The sequence below is a fragment of the Anser anser genome (genome assembly GCF_964211835.1).
Source record: "Anser anser genome assembly, chromosome: 2".
Classification (NCBI taxonomy): Eukaryota; Metazoa; Chordata; class Aves; order Anseriformes; family Anatidae; genus Anser; species Anser anser.
This window is the reverse complement of record NC_139721.1, coordinates 45,295,491-45,311,140: the sequence shown is the minus strand read 5'-3', so window position 1 is coordinate 45,311,140 and position 15,650 is coordinate 45,295,491. Positions and strand designations below refer to the sequence as shown.

At 38.3% G+C, this 15,650-nt stretch overlaps 1 protein-coding gene across 15 annotated transcripts in view; it reads left to right on the top strand.

The window, feature by feature from the left end:
* The window catches only part of ASXL3 (ASXL transcriptional regulator 3), a 131,977-nt gene that overhangs the window by 86,317 nt on the left and 30,010 nt on the right, over positions 1-15,650 (top strand). For all 15 annotated transcript variants that reach the window (XM_083823476.1, XM_083823480.1, XM_083823486.1 and 12 more), the window contains one exon: positions 1,265-1,428. In XM_083823476.1, coding sequence (XP_083679602.1) covers positions 1,265-1,428 — 164 coding nt within the window. The remainder of the gene's footprint in view (positions 1-1,264; positions 1,429-15,650) is intronic.

Below are 15,650 nucleotides of genomic sequence, written 5' to 3'. Positions count from 1 at the left end.
AGGACTTTGGGTATGACCTAGTCAAGACCCCTTTTGTAGCATCACTTAAATATTTGGAAGAACAACAAACCAAAGCCTGGAAGAGTTTCCTGGGAAGTGTTAGAAGTCTCTAAGTTGTTCTGGCCACCTGGCCTCCTCATTTCTTCCATTTCTGTATTGACTATTCTAGTATGATAACACTGGAAGACAAAAAGGGTTATGGCAGTATGTATATATCCTGAAGCAGCACTAGTTAGTTGCTTTTCAAAGGACTTTATAAGGTAGCTTGCAATATTATCATAGAAATAAAACAAAATGAGGCCAGGCAGGTCATCCAGTGGTCATCTAAATTGTTTGTCAGTCACAGAGCAAGATCAGCTATACATCTGTCACTCCTGGCAGATATTTCTCTACAAATTCTTAAAAGTTTTCCACTGACGCAAATTGCAGTGCCTCCCTATGGATTTAATCTGGTGTCTTCTTGTCATATGTGGTTAAAAGCTTTATTTTCCCCATATCTTACCAGTAATATTTCTTGCTGTGTAAGAGTTTAAGCTCATTAACTTTGCTATCCGCTGTGGTCAGTAAAAAGACATTGGTCTTTACCCCTGTGTATCAGACTTTTATATTTTCCTCTTCCTTCTGTGCAGCCTGTATCTTATTTTTCCTCACAGACCCTGTTTTGTAGACCTCTGATAATTCTTGCTGTTGCCTTCTCTGTGTTTACCATTTTAGATCACAGGTTCTTGCAAAAATTCTGAGAAATGCAAGTTTTCAAACACTAAATTAACCCTGTAAATATTCTCATCTCTGCGATCACTGTCTATTCACACAGGTAGTTTCTAGCAGGTGGAATGAGTTAGGCAGGCCATAGTGCTCTGTGGATGCAGAGCATAGGCCCAAGAGCAGCTCTCTGTAATGATTGATTGACATCAGCCTTGTAAAACAGTCTTTTGCTTGGAAATAGATGCACAGAATTATGTCGATGACATTACAGGAAACTTTGCTGCTTCTGCTAAGCTGAGTTGATCTCTTGAGCTGGAAGTAAGGATGTGTCTGTTGTGATGTTGACTGGAACATAGGTCCTGCAAGAACTCAAGAAACAAATACAAGGAATATAAAAGAAGCTGTTACACACCTAGAAAAGGCTGTTACCTCTCTCAGAGTACTGTTTCTGTGGACTTTGCAGTATTATACAATAAAAGCTAAAAGCTTAACACAAGTAATTGTTCTTATTCTCTTCCTTTATTTATGTTTAAAGTTATTTCTTGTTTATTCACTCCAGGACATTTGAAATGGACCAAAGCTGAGGATATTGACATAGAAACACCAGGATCTATTCTAGTGAACACCAACCTGAGGGCTTTAATAAACAAACACACCTTCGCTTCTTTACCTCAGCACTTTCAACAGTACCTCCTCCTTTTGCTTCCAGAAGTAGACAGGCAGGTAAGTAGAAACATGCAAAAGTTCTTTATATACTTACTGAGACTTTTTTAGAGTGTGTTTACATGGGCTGACTTGATCGACTAGAAATTGCTCTAGAAAAGAGTAAGAAGAAAATTTCTTCATTAGGTAAATACTTTTAGGTAAAACTGTTGGAGGTAGAATAAGCGTAAATTTTACCTCAGCGTCGACCAGCTTCTGCTTCCTTTCTTTCTGAAAACTGCAGCTCCCTGATTTGCCAAAATAGAAACTGGCCAGCAGATCTTCCAAACTCATCAAATCTCTTAATCAGCTTTTTTTGTCTACAATGTTGTAGATAAACTTCTCATCTTGAAGACTATTGTGTCATATCTCTTTTCATCTTTGACCTTCCTGGGCACTCTACCAGCAATGCCTAGGTCAGTGTTAGTTCTGTTGGCTTTTTCTCCTCCTACCCTTTTACACATACCTATACATGTGTCTGCTCAGTCCCAGTGCACTGAGTCTATTCATTCATACTTTTTTATAAGGAACTTCTTGTTCCAGGCTCACAGCTTTAGGCTCATACTGGTTGTTAATCAGTTATGTCAAGGAGAAAGATTTGAGGAGTAAAAGCATAGAAATAAAAGTACAACTTTGTGTTGTTTCCTACAAGGTTTAGTTCTTTGTGCATTTGTTGTTTAGATTGCAGGCTTCTCAGAGCAAGAAGAAATCTTTCCCACATGTCTAGCAGTTAAAATAGCACAGAGGGCCAGCACCAATTTCAGTCACACATTTGCTTGACTTCCAGAGGTAAACAGGCTTACTGATCTCAGTGGGGGCTACTCATGTACTTTTTCAGACACATTCTTAGGCAACCTACGCAATTAGGGCACTCAATTTTTTGCAGATGGTCAGTATCTCACTTTTTATTTATTAACTAGAGGATGCAGGTCTCTTAAAAGAATGATTAAAACCTTGATCTTAAATCAGTATGAAAAATGGTGTGAGTTCATTCCTTAAGCTGTTACTCAGTAGCTTCTACCACAGTAACACAAGGGAAAACATTGTATGATATAAAGAGAATGAAAAATTGTATTGATGTGCATTTACTCAGCCTCTTACCCAGTGGCATACTGTATGTTATGGACTAAAATAATGCACTTTCATAATGGAATATTTGTAAGAGAACACTAAAAATACAAAGCCAAAGGAGAAACAATATAAATGTATTTATTCTCAAGCTCCTACAAGGCAGTCAAAACCAGTACTGACAAATTTTAAGAAAACATTTTTCCCTGCATAAAACAGATTTTAACTTTGTGCCCAGCAAACCTTTTACTGAATATCTTCTAGTTAAAATCATGTTTTCTCTCCAAGCATCATAAATTACACTGTTCATACATTCAATTGCAAGCACTGTGGTCTTATTTATAAAGTTTCTTACTTGAAAATTTATTAAAACACAGAGGCTCTAAAACTGACAGGCCATTCCCTTCTTAATAGGTTTCTTACAGCACAGATTTTGGCAAGAAAATCAAGAGAAATAATTTAAAGTCACTACGTAAAGGCAATGCATTTCTTTTTGATTAGTATTTCAGAAAATGTTCACATAATGCACACATTACAAGTGTTATTTCAAAGGTCCAACACTATGTAGTTGGATAGTATTACTTCCCAAGAGAACTAGTCACAAAAAAGAGTTGTCATGCGACACATGCAGGTGTCCTTCTGTCTCTGTTCTTCTCACAGTATTCTGTGGGTTTGTACAGAATACCGTATTTTAAGATATATTAGCAAGGCAGAAGTCTTCCTTCACCTCTGGAGGATTAATGTAAATGTATGGCCTCCAAGTGTGATAGCTGAAGGATTGTTACCTGGTGGGGAGTAAAGTAGCAATCATCTGCCCAGAGTTCTCACTTTGCGAAAGCTGTAATAGAGAATTTGATCTCTTTTTTGATATCTGAGATTGTGTCCTTTGCTATGCCTAAAGAGTAACATGCTAGATATGGACTGATGAAAGCAATTGAACTGATGTGCTTGTCCTTTCTGTAAGGTAAGTGGGAAACACCAGTGTGGTGCTCAAGGATCAAGTGAGGACAAGAGCAAATTCCAGCCAGGAAGTTCTGGTGAGCATCTCTGATGCTAGTTGCTCTTGCCAGATACGCCAGGAACTTTTTGTCTTCCTCTTTTAATTCTGCTCCCTAAATCAAATGGGGCATCAGTCAAGCAAAAATGCTGTAAAGCTATTCCTCGATTTAGCTGCCCATCTCTGGGGGTTCAGTTTCATTGTTTTCTGTTGTTGTTTTCTTGCTTCATGTGAGCATTGCTACTTCTGCTCTTCTGGCTGTGGTGCGTTTCCTCTCCGTGTGCTGCCCTGCAGTTGGCGGCTGCTGTCTTCCCCAGAGAGAGTTGCGTTTCTGTGTTGTCATGTGGATATAGTATGTGAAGTACTGTAATGAATGGCACTATAAAAATGTAATAGAGTTATGCTATTTGTATATATATAGTGATCTGTAAAATAAATTACTAATGAAGTGCAGTCTCATTTAGGCTTTATTACTGCTCCACATAGAAAATCCCTATGATGAATGTTCCTTTGTCATTTCTGTCATAAACACCATTTTTCTGGGCGGTATAACTCCTCCTCCTTAAATCGTACTGAGCTGAAACTTGTCACGCGTATGTCAGTTTGAATAAGCATTTTTAGAAACCATTAGTTAAGGGAGTTGAGGCTTTCTTTCTTTTTTTGTATGTACGAGAGTTAGTTATAAATAAATAACTTTCCTTTACCCTGGTTAGCCTAACGTGTTCAAAAAAAGTTTAGGTCCAAATCAGAAGCTTCACAAGAAATGTTTTTTGTTTTTTCTCTGGCTTTTAAGTTTTGCAGTTGCTATCAGGGAGCCTTTTATGGCTACATGGAGCAAAGAGCTTTAGGAAAGATGTCTCAGAATGGAAGGAGTTAAGAAAAACTCTGCTTATGTTGGCAGTGTTATTTTTCCTGCTCCATCTAGACTTTTGACAAAGGAAGTGCAGGATCATTTTTTTTTTCCTTAGGACAAGATAAATTACATCATCAGTTATTCATACAAGAAATTGATTTCAGTTTGTATATTAATTTAAATTTTATTTCAGTAGCAATGAGGCCTGTGTGTAATTCTCTGTATTCAAAATGCCTGAAATAGAAATTGGAACAAGTTGGCAGTCATGGTAGTAATGTTTCATCAAGGATTTCATTTGCTTTCATTTGGGTTTGGTGCGAAGTAATATGTGAATGTTGTTCACAGAAGCAGCCGTGACCAGACTTGTCTGTTTATTGGGCTACTCCAAAATTTTACATCACTGGATACAGGGAATTTCATGTCTCCAATCTGGACATCCTGATTTTGAGCTCTTTGTCAGCCTAAACTGTCTGAAGGGCTCAACGACCTTAAAGCTCAGCTGATGCAGAAGCCTCGTGTGGGATTTCCCCATGAGAAATAGACGTCTGAGCTGTCAGTAATAAAGCATCTGGGTGTAGAATCTATGTGGAAAGCAAAGTCTCTGCAAAAAGATTTCACTTATCAGAAATCCCAGCAAAGAATTTTTCTGATCAGCTCCAATTAGAGTGCTCTACAGCTACAATGGAATTTTCTTCAGAGAAATACCTACTTCTAATATTAATACATCAATCTGATACTTAGGTATAACAGAAGCCTTCCTGACCATCTCTCAGCAAATATTTATCTTCAAAGCAGAAAGTTTCTGTCTATATTTAGATGCTCTATTGCGTCAGCATCTCTAACTATTAATTGAACAATGAATATTGTACAAGGATAGTAACATGTCTGTGTGGCAGGTTGCAGAAAAGAAATGGCAACTGACAATGTCTTGTCTACACCAGCTTGCCATGTTGCTGCTACTGGGGAGTCAAATTCCCACTCTGGGGTCTGGGCAAAGGGAAGGCAAGTAGGTACATTTAGTAAGCTGCCAAGAAATGAAGTACTGTCCTATCTGAACAGCAGCAGAAAGCTTAAGTGATTTTGTTCATCCTTAGAGAGCTGCACAGAATGTTCTTTCCTGATGGCTCTGAAAAAAAGGCATCTTCACAGAGTCTACAAATGCTTAACTAATTCTGGTCTTTGAAAATTTAACTCCTGTATTTCTTCTCCTGGTAGCATTGGGTTCATGCGAGCTTCTTACAGTTTTTACCTGCCCTGCCCTTTCACATAGGTTGGGAATTTCCTCCTGCAAAACAAAGGATCTCAAAGCCTCCTCAGATCTGTGTGTTATTTTGTAGTGTCCTTATACCTGACCAAACCTATTCATGAACAGCATTTCAAGCAACAGAAGATACCCTGGCAAAAATGTTACTGTGCCTGAGCTTTACTTGTTTTATGAAAGAAACTTAGCAATCTCTTTTTCTGAATCAGTCTACAATTTATAGATAGTTGAAGTAGTTACTTAAAAGCAGAACTGTAAACTTAAATATTCTCATGGAAATACTTCAGCCGTGTAATATTGTAGAATTGACTGTAAGTATTTCAGGTCTATAATAAGCCAATTTACTAAACAGAAAAACATGACTTACAGATGAAAAGATTCTAAAATGGGTCAAAACTCACCTTAATCTCTTTCTTTTTGTTTCTAAATCAGTGAATCTCTAAACAATAACTGTCTCTTGGGTCAGTGCCAGTGTTGTTGCTACACAATACCATTATAGCATCTTGTCTTTTCAAGGTCAGCTCAAGGTTTCTGGCTTCACCCACTCAATTTAGGTTGATGCTGGCACTTCAGCTTGATTATATCAACTTGCAAAGGTTCCCTCTCACCTTGCATTGAAAAAATGCACAGGTTGATGCCAGCTAGTGATTTTCTTTTTTCTATTTAAAATAGTTAGAAGTAAATTTGGGGAAGCTATCTACAGAATTCCGTTTCAAAACCTCTTTGCTTTCATGTAGTTTAATTTAGCTTAATACTTGTTCCTATCATTTACGCTACAGCAGCATTGTTTTTGTTATGCCCAAAATACTCCTACTCCCAGACACATCAATTTGAGTTCTGCAGGGAAGAGAGGGTAATGGATAATACAAAAAACGTCTTCCACTCATAGAATACAAGGAGGGAAGCTGAGTATATCCCATTCTGACAATGGGTATTTATTTTAGTCTTTGAGTTCAAAAAAATTAAATAAATACTGTCTAGTGTATGTTTTACTGTATATTAGATTTATATTAAAAGAGAGAAGTGAAACTTTATTTTCATATTTCTTTCCTTGTAGCAGTATAACCATCTTTCTGTTCGCTTTCTTAACTTCATCAGTGCGTTAAGATGATATTTGCCATTGGACTTTTCCAGCATATTCTTTATAGGAAATCAAACAGTGCAGAAATTAGTCCTGTGTGTATTATTTGCTCCCAGGTTTGTTTTACATTTCTATCTGTGGTATTATAGTCTAGTAGTAGCTCAATGGTTACCTTATTTTACTTTTCTGCTAATACTGCAACCTCTTAGCTGTCCTTTTCAATTCTCTATCAGCAGAAAACTCAGTAGCTTTTAAATATTTATTATTATGTTCCTATACGTTGGAGTTTTACACTGAAATTGTTTTAGGGTTATGACAAAAGCACTCAGTTCAGAAGAGAACATTTGAGGAAGAAGGTGAAATGTAACATGTTTTCTGCAAGTAAGTGTATTAAAAAGCTGTTAAATTGGCATCCCTGTATGCGTAGTAATTGAAGGTCATTTTCTACTAAATTTCTCCCTTTAACTGACGCTTTTTTCTTTGGTTTCGTTGGTTAATGGGGATAGCGTAGCACTGTTGTAATGTGCTTTATTTTTACAGCTTTTAGGGTAGTTTTAATGTAGGTATCTGGATGGATGGATGGATGGATGGATGGATGGATGGATGGATGGATGGATGGATGGATGAAGAAATTCCAAAGCATATAAACTGCCTTTTCAGTAAGGTCCTGGGGCTCTGATTCCTGAGCTCTGCTAGAGAGCACCTCTGTTCAGAGAGCCTACATCCCCCAGCTGGCCCCTTTGTCCTTATGCTGGAGTTAATACCTCTTTTTTTCTTTTTTTTTTTTTTACTCAACACAGCTGTATGGATACATCAGCACATTTCACAGTCATGAATTAACAACAAACATCAGTTTCACTTTACGCAAATTGAAGGCTGAAGGATTATAATTCAACATCCCTCTTGGCCTTAGCTACAGAAATACTCCTTTAGCCTCCCTAGTGCAGTCCAGTGGGGCTCACTGCAATTGCATTGCGATCTGTCTGCTCTGACGGAGGCAGCAATGGAATGCTTGCTCACTTGTTCGCAGTAATCCTCCAAGGTCCTCCTCAGTATCAGTGCTTCTACGTATGTAAATAGAAAGTTTTACATTTTTGATTAAGTGTCATATTTTGTTTTGTTTTGTTTTTGAAGGCTTGGTCACTGTATTTCAGAAGTATGAACTAGTGTTTTCTACCAAAGTCTTAGCTACAAGCTCTTTTCACACTTAGAGCATGTCACACCTTCACAAACAACTATTGCAGTGGAGTTAGCAGCACTATTGCAATTGCCTTTGTCTGATGCAAGGCTCAACTAGACCATCTACTAGGGCACAGCAATGGTGTTGTGCCAGCTGAAAGCCTAAATTCAAGAGCCATGGCTGTCTCTGCAGTATCTCTTTCCACGACTCCTACTGGTGTTTGAGGGGTCCTGGGCTCATGTTTGTTCTCCAGATTCAAATTAGTTAAGCTTTTGTTCCCCTCTCCTTCTTTATAAAGTACAGTACACAGCTTTTAGTGCTTAAAAGTTAAAAAAAAAAAAAAAAAAAAAAAAGGGAAGAAAAAAAGAGGACATTTGTGTGCCAATACCAGTTCTGTTTACATTCGATAGAATTATTAGCACTTTTAAAAGAGAAAATGATAGATAAAACAACTCTCCTCCGGTGGGGAAGTACTTTCAGAAATGATTTTTTAAAAGATGTTGTACTATGAGCTGTGTTATGAGTGTTAAGAGGGTATAACTAAAATGTGGACATATGTGGTAACATATATGGACACAAGGGACTGGCATGCTTCAAATTATATGTAAATTATATGTCTATTAAGGATGCATTGCAGTGCTGCGAGGTATAGTGTTTCAACTGTTCCTTCCTTGCAAAGTGCTAATAAAGTAATATGAGTTGGTCTGCAGTGCCTCCAGTGTTGCCACTGTAGGGCTGCACTGGTGTTATGTGGAGAACAGAGCATGCCTCGCAATGCCGAGTCTGAAGATAGCAGAGGGCTTATAACAGGGTGGTGGATGGAGGTGCAGTGAAAAGATGAGCAAGCAGAAGTGATCCATCTGTGCTTCTGCTGCAATCACTCTCCCTCTTTTTTATTTTTATCTACCCTTTCTTCTCCCTCTCCCTCCTTCTCTTTTTTCCTCTGTCTCTTCCTCCCTCCCTGCCTGCCTCTCTCCCTTCATAACTCTCAACATCTCTAGTCACTATATTTGCCTTGTTCAAAGACGAAGGCAAAAAGAGGTTGAGGGCTTTTTCCCAATTATTTCAGAATATTACTATTCTTTGTCTGTAAATTATGTCAACTCAGATTTCCTTTAGCTTGTTTTCTTCTGTCAGAAGAACATACAGCCTTTTTTTTTTTTTTCCATAGGCAGACAAAATTTTCTAATGGCTACAGAAATGGGATAGGATGCAGGATTTTCATTTATGACACATCAAAGTAATATACTAATTTTAGATGTTTACATATAACATCCTCTCGCCTCCTGTTTCTCTGGACCAAAGGCATATATCTTTTATTTTTATCAGAGGCTAGAAGAATAGACCCTGGCTTTTATATTGCTTTTTCTGTGCCTTCTCCAACACTATTGTTGGGTAATTTAATATTTTTTTGTTTTCTCCAAATCTGCTTTCTGAAATAAGTTTTGTTTATGTTTGCCTTGATCACAGCCAGTGCATGTTTTTTTTTTTATTTATTTATTTTTTTCCAGGCTTACATACCTCTCCTAGCGCCTTTATAAATACTTGCTGTTTGGTACATGTTCTGACATGCTTGGGATTGGTAATCATATGATGGATGTAATAGAAAAATAAATTTTAGTCAAAACGTTCATAATTTGAATGCAGTTAGAAGGCACTCTTGGCTGCATATTCTGATTTTCCTTATATTTTACTTGCTTTTTGCTTCATTTTAAAACATGCTTTTTCTTTTTCATTTTGCTGGGTTCATTATTCTCCTTAAAGTCTTCATTTAATTTCTTGCATCTGAGCCCAACCAGATTGGATTCTATTGTCGTTCTTGACACTACAGTGTATTGGAATGAATATAGCTATCCCACTTGTCTTCTTGATTTAGACAAGGTCTAAATTAACAAGTCACATTTCATTTTGAAAACATATGTTTGCAATTCTTCAGTCTTACTCGGCATATTTCCTGCTTTAGTGAAGATGGAAAAGGTCTTTGTTTCTTTCTTTAAAAGACTTCTTTTTCGTCTCCTCTCCTCTTGTTGTCTGAAGCAATTATCCCTATGGTAGTAGATATTTTCTTTTTCATCTTTTAATATTTTACTTCTAAGTTTAGTCTGGTTATTTTTTAAAGGGCTGAAGTAATATTTAGAATTACTTTCACCATCTGTCTTCAGAATCTGTCTTTTCATTTTGCATTCAAGGACAAACTGTCTGTGCTATGTTGGTGGTCAGATGGGAATGACAGAGTTTTACTTATAAGGATTGATAACTTCATCATCAGGACTAAATAAAATTTAGCCATATTCTGGGTCACTCTGCTGCTAAAATGTGAGACCTATGGAAGAGAAATTAAACAGAGTGAACATTAGCACTCAAGTTGCATTACATCAGTATTGCTATGAGTTGAGAGGTATAGTGTAAGCAAGTATTTCTCCATGTCATCTACCTAAAACATGAAGTTGGAGTGGATGAGTTTGTTGCTCTGGGAGCAGCTCTTAAGTCAGATTCACATATTGCTGTCTACCACAACCCTTTGTGTTGGATGTATCTATCTTATTATTCTTGTACTTCTCAGCTTTAGTATTTTGTGGCCACAACAGCAAAAGGGTCATGAAAGGTTGCATCTTCTCAGAAGCAATTTTCTTATACTCCCATATCCCTACTTTAAACTCAGAATTTCTTCCATTGTTGTTGGCCTTAAATACATGGAGATTGAAGGACAGATTTTTCTTCAAAGTCATAGTGCTGTGAGTAAATGTGTGTATGCATTCTTGTGTTGGAGATGAGCCTCTGAGTAGTCCTTATCTTCAGGCAAAGAAACAGTTGCTATCCTTTTGTGTCTGTGTTTTTGGCAAGTCCTGAGTGTTTTTTCAAATGTTCTGTAGCTTCCAACTGCATTACTTCTTTCACATTCCTACCATCTGTGTCCTCCAGACCTGAAATCAACATTTTGTATTAAACTTGGTAATTACCAACTCTTTTACTATTCATTTTTCACTCACCACCCCCCTTACTTTATTTTTTTCCTGCTCATCTCCAATATTATACTGTGCCATTTTTCTGCACATGCTTCAGTCTCCTTTTTACCATTGATGAAAATCTGCCTCTCTTCAGGAATGACAGGCGGGAAAGACAAGGGGATTGGTTTGCACTCTATGTAAGGGAACAGTGTATGCATATGCAGCTCTTCTATGGGGTGGATTATAGTCTGGTTGAGAGCTTGTGGGTCAGGATCAGAGGAGAGGCCAGTGACATAGTTGACATTTTGACAGGAGTTTGTTATACCATCTGATCTTGCTCAACACTGGTGAAGCTACACCTCGTATATGGTATCCAGTTCTGGGCTCCCAAGTACAAGAGAGATGTGGAGCTGCTGGAGAGGTCAGGTGAAGGACCACTGAGGTGATGAAGGGTCTGTAGCCTCTCTCCTCCAAGGAAATGCTGAGAGCTAGGACTGTTCAGCCTGAAGAAGAAAAGGCTCAGGGGGATCTCGTCAATGTGTATGAATACCTGGTGGGAGGATGTAACAGGACAAGCAGCAATAGACACAGATGGAATCACGGGAGGTTCATATGAACATGAGGTAAAGCTTTTTGACTGTGAGGGTGACAGAGCACTGGAAAGGTTGCCCAGAGCTGTTGTGGAGTCTCCCACCTTGGTGGTCTTCAGAAGCCATCTGGACATGGTCCTGGGCAAGCAGCTCTAGGTGGCCCTCCTTGAGCAGGGGGATTGGACCATGTGGCCTCCAGTGGTCCCTTCCAATCTCAACCATTCTTTGATAGGGTGAGAAAGTCAATAAACTCTTCTTTAAGTAGCTAGAGGAAGTCTGTGTCGCAGACCTGTTTTTTATCTTAGAATCACAGTATGTCCACTTCTCTCTTGTACGGAGGAGCCCAGAACTGGACACAGTAGTATAGGTGTGGCCTTAGTTACGGGGGACATTAAAATCTCTCATGTTGCTGGAAGGGCAACACAATGGAATGCAAACAACAAGTTTTCTGGAAGGTATCAGGATATTTCTTGATAGTGGTTAATGGAGTAGGCTGCTGGGATTTATGCACAGATGGATCTGCTGTTCAATGGCATGGAATAACTGGTTAGGGGTTTAATAGGTTGGGGGTTTAATAATAAATGGCCTTGCTAGCCTTAGTGATAATGACCGTGGAGTTCAAGATCCTGAGGTGAGTGAATAAGGACAGTAGCAGAGTATAGACCCTTCAGGTGAGCAAACTTCAGCTTGTTTAGGAAGCTGGTGAGTGGAATCCCATGGGAAGCATTTCTGAAGGGCAGACAAGCTCATGAAAGCTGGCAGGTGAGCATTCTCCAAGAATTAGAAGTTTTCATGCCAATACTCATAAAAGCAAATAAAAGTATCAGGAAACCAGCTTGGCTAAGAATGGAACTCATGACCATGATCCAACGCAAAAACGCAGGTGGAAGTGAGGACAGGCTGAAGAAGGAATTTTGAAACTGCCCTAGCATGTAAGAGTGGTGTAAAGAAAGCCAAAGCTCAGGTGGAGCTGGAACGTGAAAGGGACATCAAAATCAACTTGAACAGCTATTGCGACAGTAGTAGTAATAGCCTGGACAAGGAAAATTTGGTACCATTGCTGAATGGGGTGTGTGATGTAGTGACTGTGAACACATATAAGGCTGTAATAATGACTTCTTTGCCTCCATTTTCACCAACGAGGTCTCCCAGGCCTCTGAGCTTAGTGAAGGCATTCAAGGAGTACTGCTAGCTGTAGATAAGGACCATGCCAAGATTACCTGAGAGAACTTGGCTCATAGAAATACATAAGAAGCAATGACCTGCAATCCAAGGGTGCTGAGAGAGCTTCCTAATGTCTTTGCAAGGCCACTGTCTAAATCTTTGAAACGTCATGGAGGAAGGTCCCCAGTGACTGGAAAATGGAAACATTGCACCCATCTTCAAAAAAGGCCAAAAGAACCTGGGTGTCTTGGTTGGCAAGCAAGCTGTCTGTAAGCCAACAGCGTATCCTGGCAGCAAAGAAGCCTGGCAGAAAGAACCCTGAGTTGTATGAGCAGGAGCCCAGCCAACAGATCAAGAGACATGATTATTGATAGCCTTTCTGTCTAGAAAGGCATTGGTATGTTGAAGCAAGCCCAGTGAAGTGCTACCAAGATGATTGAAGGACTAGAGCACAGGTGAGCTGGATTCATTCACACAGAAGAGGAAGCTGCGGGAGGATATTATGTCATTCCATAGCTAGCTAATGGTAGAGTGTAGAGAAGACAGAACTCTTCTTGGAGTCATGTAGTGATAGCATTAGAGGCACTGGACACAAGGTGGAACATGGGAAAATCTGATTTGATTATCAGGAATAATATTTTCACAGTGAGTGGGTGTCCAGAGGGGCTGTGGAAGCTCTCTTCTTGGAGATACTCCAGCTGCATGTGGACAATGCCCTAAGCAAGCTGCTCAAATTAGAATGACTGAAAACTAGGTGACCTCTAGAGATCCCACACAACCCATGTATGATTCTCTAGATGATATCTACTGCTCATTCTTTCCTTAGTCCTGTCAGAAAATTTTGTTTAGGTTGATGTGTCATGATTTCTTCTTGAGAGAATCATCTTGGTTAGGGCTCTGTGATTCTGTGATTCATTTCTTTATAATCTTCTGGGTTCTTTGTTGCATTATTTCCTTTTTTCTTTTTTTTTTTTTTTAACCAGGATTTGAAATCTAGTTTCTCTGCATGTGTGAATGTTTGGATATGGAAAACCAGGAGTAAAGAGAGCACATTAGTTGTTAATTAGTGAGCTAGCCTAGCCCTTTAATTTCTTAGTGTTCTCATTTTCCTTTGTTAGTATATCACATTTTGTACCTGTCCTCTGATTTTTATCCCTATTTAAAGTGTACTGTTTTACTTTAATAACACAGCCAGGTGAGTACGTTAAAGATGGTTGTTTCTGTCTTCAACTCTCATGTTGGGACACCTCAGACAGTTTTGTTTTGGTTTTGTTTTGGCTTTGTTTTGCTTTTAGGACCTGGTAATACCACTGATGTTATCCCCATATAGTTCCTTTTTCCGGATCTCCGGACTCTGCTTTCCTACCACATCTGGCAGAACAATGGGTTATCTATCATATCTACAGGTTCTTCCTGTGGACTCTTGAGCTCTGTATATTTGCGGCCATTTCTCTTAAAATATAAGGTTTACCCACAAATGTCAGTAATCCAATACTGAGGCATTCTATAGTGAAGCATTCAAAGCTGGACATTTAAGCTTAATCGCGTTAGGGGGGCTTAAGTGTAGGAAAACATACATTGTTTTGTACTAGAAATAATGATGTGAGTTTTTCCACTGGTAGTTTCTAAATCTGATTTGTAAAGAAGATATGGTCACAATTATGGACAACTCAGAAGAAACATCTCTTTGGTCAACTATTAAGCAACAATAAGGAGGCTCCATGAAAGAAAAATGCCCTTTCCTTAAATAAATAATATTAAGTCATTATCTTGAATATTAAGTATGATGAGTTCAAAAGCTGCAGAAAGGGAAGTACACCAAAATTTACATGAACCATAAAAATTTTTAAAAAAGTAAAATTCTTGGATTTGGGCTTTTTAATCTACCAGAACTAAATTAAATGTGAAGAGAAGCAAAAATAATAATAATAATCAAGTGCTGTATTTTATCCAGTAGGCAACTAACTCATGGAAGTCTTTTGTGTACTTAAAGTTAGCATTGATTGTTGGCAGACTATATCAGATATAAATAGAAGATGGTTGATGCATATATATGGATAGTAGCCGCACTTACATCTAATGGGCTGAAATGTTTATGTGAAATAAAAATCTCCTTTTTCAGTCATATGCCACCTAAGCTAAACAGAAATAGAAATCTTCCCTTTGACAGCTCTCCTAGTGATTGGCCATTATGGGGTCTTTTGCAAGCTTTCTCTACATTGTCTGTTCCTTGCAATTATCAAGGGTCAGTCAAACCTCTGATTTTATCTGATGCTGTTACCATATGGTACCACTCCCATACTAGTAACTGCTGAAAAATGTAGTATCTTTGCTTAACATTGAGTTGTGTAGCAGAAATCCTGTCATCAGAAATGCATCCACTGTTTAACGGAACTTACAGTTTTTTTGTGACAACTACAGCTGCTTTTCCTTCTCTTACTCAAGCGCTTTCACACTCGTTCTCTATTACAGACTCGCCAACTGTTACAGCATCCTTTTAGTTTGGTTCCATTTATCACAATCTCATTGAATGGTAGTTGTATAAGTGGAAAAATGACTTTTAGATAGGTAATGGCATACTTGAACAGTCAGCAGTATTCTGTAGGAATTGGAGAAACTTCTTTAACACTTTTCATACTAGAAATACATGTAGGTTCATTTAAAAATATTTTTTAGATGTGTTAGAGTTAAGTTTTATAGTTGCCAACTATTATTTGACAGGGAAAGCTTTAGCTGTGGAGAACTTGACATAATTGGTTCCTGGATTATTAGCCAGGATACTGAGCAAGAGGATCATTGTTTTGTATTATGTCGAATTCAGACTAAGATAAATGCAAGCAGATCTTGTTAGAGTTTCAGAAGAATGTGTCAGCCAGAAATTAAATAGTCTAGAGACTGACAAGCACATATAAGTTCTGCTTCCCTTGTGTGTGCTTTCTCCAATTTGTACTGGTAACAAGCTTTTCTAGAAAATATTGGCATGTACAGAGTGTATGGCCTTATAATACCACTCTCTGCAGCCATTCTGTAGACCTATAATTTATATCCAAATTATAATTTCTGGCTTTTAGACTTGATGAGAAGTCTGTTCTGCAGATATG